Source organism: Zosterops lateralis (assembly GCF_965231275.1).
Source record: "Zosterops lateralis genome assembly, chromosome: 14".
NCBI lineage: Eukaryota > Metazoa > Chordata > Aves > Passeriformes > Zosteropidae > Zosterops > Zosterops lateralis.
The window spans coordinates 10,425,086-10,431,415 of record NC_139774.1 but is presented as its reverse complement, the minus strand read 5'-3'; the positions used below and the strand labels follow the sequence as shown (position 1 = coordinate 10,431,415).

General features: G+C 39.1%; 1 protein-coding gene across 1 annotated transcript; it reads right to left on the bottom strand.

Moving 5' to 3' along the window:
• Positions 1-253: 253 nt before the first annotated feature.
• LOC310914906 (neuropeptide Y receptor type 6-like) lies at positions 254-5,325 on the bottom strand. Its single transcript, XM_083871416.1, has one exon. It carries the CDS (start codon positions 5,309-5,311, stop codon positions 4,193-4,195), a length of 1,119 nt encoding a protein of 372 aa, XP_083727542.1. The 5' UTR covers positions 5,312-5,325; the 3' UTR covers positions 254-4,192.
• Between the last annotated feature and the right edge of the window lie 1,005 nt (positions 5,326-6,330).

Sequence of the window (6,330 nt, the reverse complement as noted above, 5' to 3'; positions counted from 1 at the left end):
CCCTCACACATCTGAAGTCTGGTCAGATCCCTTCCTGAGTACCTCTGTCCCCCTGAGCTGTGCTCTGTTTACTCCAGGGCCATCCCTTCGAGCTGCAGCAAGCTCTGGATGTCTCTTGGACCTTTGGATCTTTCCCTGAACCTTTTGGTGATTCTTGGTGTTCTGGTGCCTTGTTTGAATGAGAAGTGTCCTATCCCGGTTACAGACAACACAATTCACCAGCTGGGCAGGTTGATGGTTTTACACAGGGTAATATTTATTTGTCAGTCAATGGGAGAAATCAAAGTCTCTAAAGCACACAGCACTGGGACTGCCTTTGTCCACAGACAGGATTGCAGTCAATAATCAATTGAGATATTTGCTCAATGGAATCATTTCCACAGTGGATGCCAGTTCCCAAGTATCTAACCCAAGTTAAAAGTGCTTAAAGTGAAACCAATTAACCATTAAAATACACAGACATGTAAGGACAGTTCATTTACAAGGGTGTTTATAAATATATTGGTCTGGTCTGCATGACCAAATGGCTCAAAGAAAGCTCTGACACAGTTTTTATTTTTTAAAAACAAAGACTGTCTACACTGGAATAGCATTGGGGAGTTCAGGCTCCCCCTCTAGCTTTCTGTAGTTAATTCCATGGTGCTGCTCCCCACCCTGGAAGCTCACAGTCCTCCAGCTGGGTACATCAGGTAACAACTTTCTGCTGAGAAAGACTGTCCATAGTTTTTCTACTTGGCTATACCAATACAACAAGGGAAAATAAAGTCATCAGCATTACCCAAGACAGGGCAACATTTGCCAGTTCAACTTGAGCAATCTTTAAGTATTAGATATTGCAGTTACATTTACCACTGTCATACATCATGTTTGAGTCCATAATACTTATGCTTTAAAAAACAAGTAATTACTCTTTGTTCCTATTCCTGTGACAGTCAATTGGCTCCTACTGACTTGCTTGGAAGTTCAGTATCAGGATGCACAGGAAGCCAGTGGATGTAGTGAGAAAATGTGCAGCGCTGAGGGCGATGTCTCCGAGACAGTGAGGATCCTCTGTTCCCTTTACAGTGATTGTTACAAGTGCAGCATTAAGGAGAGATACTTGATGACTGAATGCTCAGAACAGAAATGGAGCATCCATCAACACTTGAGTCAAGTGAAAGTGTGAGAAAGAAATGAGAAGGAGAAATCAAGGCACAAGTATTATTGTTCACTTTTGATTCTGAAGCAGTGTCATTGCTCAGAGAGCTCCCACCTGCTAATGAAGAACCCTCTTATACCAAGATTTTCAGACTGGAAGGAAAAATTGAGTGCTTAACTCTGATCAGGATGTCAGGAGTAGACAATTGGTATTACAAAAAGTGATGGCAATCTGCTTTTTTTTTTTTTTTCTTTTTTTTTTTTTTTTTTTTTTTTTTTTTTGCCTGTCTAATGCATACTGCCCAAGCACTTCTATGGGGAGACAGTTGAGAGACCATTCATCAGCATCACATAATCTGAGCCAGAATACATTTCATGGCTGTTTAAAAACCACTGGGGACATGACACTAAACCCATCTCTGCTGTAAAAGTAAGGACACTTGGACTTGTCTATGGGATGGGATGGGATAGGAGCCACTTAGGCCAAGTTCATCCACGGGAATCTCAGCTGGGCCTGATTCAAACATTAAATACTTGTCTGATATATTTGCCAATGAGAGCAATCTGAGCTGCTGTGCTAGTATTAATAAATTAGAGTAAATTGTGAATGTCATGTGCATGTAAAATGCTTTAAGCATGGGCCCTGAAGCTGTAAACAGTGTACTTAAATTTGAGGAAGATGGTTATAGAGATTTTTGTTTCAAACCCAGGGAAATACAGTTGATAGCCCAGCCTGTAACCAGGTGTGACACCAGCATTTGTTAAAATGCTGTTCAGGGAATGATCTTCTGACAGGAGTAGATGGTTTTCAATATAGGTACTGGGATCCCCAAGAATAGTGAAGTTCCTGGGTCAGATTTGCTTTCGGTCAAGCCAGGTGCAATGAAGACAGTGAATCACTTTGGAGTCTCCGTGGTGAGAGAAGCAGCTCCATCCCTTCACCAAAGCACAGCCAGCCCCTCTGACCATGCACAGCCCCAGTGTCATTGACTGCAAGTTACTGCTTTTAACTTGATTAAATGCTTGTTGTGCTGAACAAACAGATGATGTGCATCAGCAATAAAGGCAGCCCAGTGACCCGGTCTGAAGTTCATGGAAATAGTTAATACTGAGATACTCTTAATAGTCTGATTGTTGGTCTCTATTAGGTATTTATCTGTCTCCTGGTTTCTTTTCTATGCACAAACAGGTGTTTAAGTTAAGGTTTGTGTAACCAATTCCAAATGCATGATATTTGATTTAATTAGAAAAAAAACCCCTAAATTATGCCAAAGCGAATCCATACAAAACGCTCAGATACTTGATTACCACGTCACTAATTCTGCCATTCTTGCTCTTGTGATGGGCTGCCCTTATGACTTCTATGGGCTCAGACACTAAGAGATTTCACGGAGGTCTTTTATCTCAGTGTGAATCAGGGGGCCCTTAACAAACGTGAGTATCTGCATGAGCTGGTGAGGCTCTTCTGACAGAGCTCCTCTGATGAGCAGAGTGGTGCAGACAGTCTGAACTAATGCTGTAACAAGAGAATTGTGCCCGAACCCTTTAGGAACTGGACGGCTGTAGAAAGTGATGTTCTCTCTCCAAGAGAACTTTATAGCCTTAAGGCGAGTTTCCTCAAAGCTGAGTCATCAAGGAGCTCATTGTAATTTGAATGTGAATTCCTTTTGCTTAAGTGGAGCATTAATAAATTGCTAAAGTTAGAGAATACTTTACAAGGAACCTTATGTACAAGTGTTAGAACAGGGGTTTTGAAACTCAAAACAAAAAAAAAAAGAAGGGCTTTAGCAGTACAAGTAATTAATTCTATTTAATCTGAACAGGAGGAAGCATGTGAGTTCTTGGACTAAAGTGTTCTAAGTACTGTGTTTAAACAGCTCAATATTAACTGATTATTTATGTTGTCACTATATCATGGATGAAGAAGAAATTAGGCTATTTTTATGGCCATACTGGAAAGTGGTTTTTAAAATGTTTTTGTTTAAGAAAAGTTGTGTTCAGTATTATCCCTTTAGGCTTCTTTGCACTGTGTTACAAAAGAAACTATTTTCAAACACAGAAACTGTTTCTGTGAACAGCGATGACCACGTCTGCTCAAGTGTGTCCTCCTGCTAGTGCAAAAATGTGGGAAAAAATACTGCCGAAATTAAAATGCAAACATAACTTTCTACTCAAAGAGAAATCTGAGTAAGTAGCTAAAGCAAAATTTACTCTGAATTCATAGTGGGGGTTTTTTTGATAATGGAGATTCTAAAACGCCTGTTGTAAGGGCCAGTGATGATGATAAGAGAGAAAGCAATGATCTTTGCTGGTGGTTTGGAGAATGCAAGGCTTTTAGGAAAAATGCTGAATATATATTTCATCTTGAACAACATCATTCTGAGTGAAACTTGCAGTACATCAAATGGGTCCTGTTTTAGTGTTCATAAAAAAAAAATAAAAGTCCAGCTCTAGCCTTTTCCCTTGTTAAAATACAATTTCTGGGCTGAACTGGTACTAAGCCAAGGCAGACTACATGAGGGGGCTGAAAGGAAGGTGGTGGAGTCTTAAGATAACTTCAAGGGCCTTCCTTACAGTGTGAACTGCCTCTAAACTGCAGATTAACCAGGGAGAGTATTGATGTAGGTTGGAAAATAAAAATGCCAGAAAACAGTGTGTGAAAGGCTGCTGAAGTTAGGAATACCACTGTTCAGGGTTTACCTGGAGGAAGCCAGGTGTTGAGGAAGGACATCGCTATCAGTGGCTGAAATGGAAACATTTTTATTGGAGTTAAGGTAGAACACCAGTGATTTGGAAACTGTGGATTAAAAACCTAAGATGTTAATACTGTTTATAGTTCATTATCATTGATCTTTAGGACTGTTGGAAGTGGTTTATCAGCATTAATACTATCATAAAGTACCTGTTAAGAGTATGCCTATGGAAGCATAATCCTTGTTTTGCTGAACTAAATGGCAAAGACTTCCTCTAAACTTGGTAGTAACATGACCAAGACCTGCAGAAAAAGGCCATCTGCAACAAAATACAGAATTTTGGAAACTGCAGTTAGATTATTTTATATATCCACATGGGGATTATTTAATTTCAGAGACCCTTTAGATCCATCCGTCTGCAAATTTGAAAGGGCGATATTTTCATATTCCTCTTGTGATGCTGAGCATCTGCAGTGGTGAGCTAACACTACCAAATCCTTCTGAAAGTTCCTGTTCAGAAATCCGTAAAAGATGGGATTGATGCATGTTGAGATCATGGCCACAAGGTGGCAGATTGTAAATGCCAGGTTGTGATTACAGCTCATTAGTGCCTCGTAATTCCAGTCAAAAACCACATTGAATATATTGAGAGGCAACCAGCAAGCTGCAAAGGTCACAACAATTGATACCAGCATCATATTGATCCTTTTGTTTTCACTCAGCCTGTTCTCATTCTCTCTCATCCTGTCTATTTTACCACGTCTCCTTCGAAGACATACAAATATCCTGAGATAGCAGATAAAAATAAACCCCAGTGGGAAGCAGTACTGGAAAACCAGCAGGCTGGTGGTGAAAATCAGTCTCTCTGTAAGAGATGGCCACGCTTCGATGCAAGCGACCTTGTTCTTGTAGAAATCACTGTGGGAAGACAGATGTTTGAAGGGCTCGTCTGTTATTTGGTGGAATACTAAGAAAGGAGTGGAAATGATGAGGGAAAGTCCCCAGATGAAAAGAATTCCCCAATAAGCATGTGAAATACTAGGCTTCCACCCACGTGGGTTGACAATTAGCTGATATCTCTCAATAGCAATGAGGACAAGTGAGAAAATGGAGACACTGACAGATAGACTTTGTATGAAAGAGCCTATTTTACACATTGCTTCCCCAAATATCCAATGGTCCATTAAGGTATATGCAACTGTGACAGGAATGCACATGATACAGATCAAGACATCTGATAAAGAGAGGTTGGCAATCAGAATGTTGGTGACATTTTGAGTTTCTTTCCGTCTCTTTATTATAATAATTAAGCAAAGATTTCCAACTAGCCCTACTAGTGTAACCAGTGTGTAAGCTGTAATAAGCAAGAATTCTGCAAGGGAGGAAAGCTGGCATGCATCAAAGTTCAAGAGCTGAGAAAGGCTAATGTTAGAGATAGTTTGATTCAGGATCTCACGGGGAAGCTGAATAGCTTTATCCATCCTGAAGCATCTTCCAACCTATGGACAAAACCTTGTATTATTTACAATATACTTTGCATGGAGATTTTCAAAGCAGTGACTACTGTGGGTCTACCATTGTAGTGTCCTTAAAGTTTTGAGCAAATCTAACATGATTAATTACAGTTCTGGAAAAGCACATGGTTATTAGTGGGTTTATGTATCTCTGTGGAAGGAGGTTGATGTCACCTTTCTGAGGTTCTGCACTGACAGTGTTACAGATCTATAACTGATGTACAGGAAATAGCTGTGATAGCAGCTCTGACTAAACTTGTATGGCCACTTTCATATAAATCCTCTTCTACCAGTTGTGGATAAAGTTTGCTTTTCAGAATAAAGTATTTTAAAGATCTGTCTCTGCTGAAGATTTAAGAAGGTTTAATGGATCCCAGTGAGGATAATCTGTTGCTTTTGTATTACCAGAAAAGAAGAATTGGGTCCTGCCATTGCTCTGCTAGCTTAGACATCAGGCTAAGATTTTCTTTAGAACTACAAAGCAATGTGAGTTAATACACTCAATCCTCCTGAATTAATCAAAATTATGTGTGTTTGAGCTCAAATGGCATTTAAAACCTCTATGAATGATATCTCAAAGGGAGTTTCCTGTTCTACTGATGCACTGAAGATAGTATGTCCTTTTTCCTAAACCTAACCTGAGAAAAATGTAAACAAAATAAAGCTCACATTGTAGTTATACAGACAATTATTCCTCTTTCAGCTCTAATTTGAATAGTAGTGAAGCAAAAAAATCTGATATTAGCACAGTTCCATGGTTTTAAAACTAATATTAATGGGAAGAGTTAAATTCAACAGAATATATTGATGGGTTTGAATTTATCACTGAGTGCAAAAATTAAATTTAATTTAAAGGCTCATGAGTGTTCTAGCCAGAAAGAGGTTGTTTCCTGCTTAAGAAAGGAAGAGCTAAGTATGAAAATAGTTATTTTAAAATTTAAAAATGGGTAATGGATATATGTTCTACACATACATTTTTCAAAATT

What these genes read in the sequence shown, in the direction of transcription:
- LOC310914906 (XM_083871416.1), bottom strand. Translation starts at nt 5,311, where the DNA reads ATGGATAAAGCTATTCAGCTTCCCCGTGAGATCCTGAATCAAACTATC.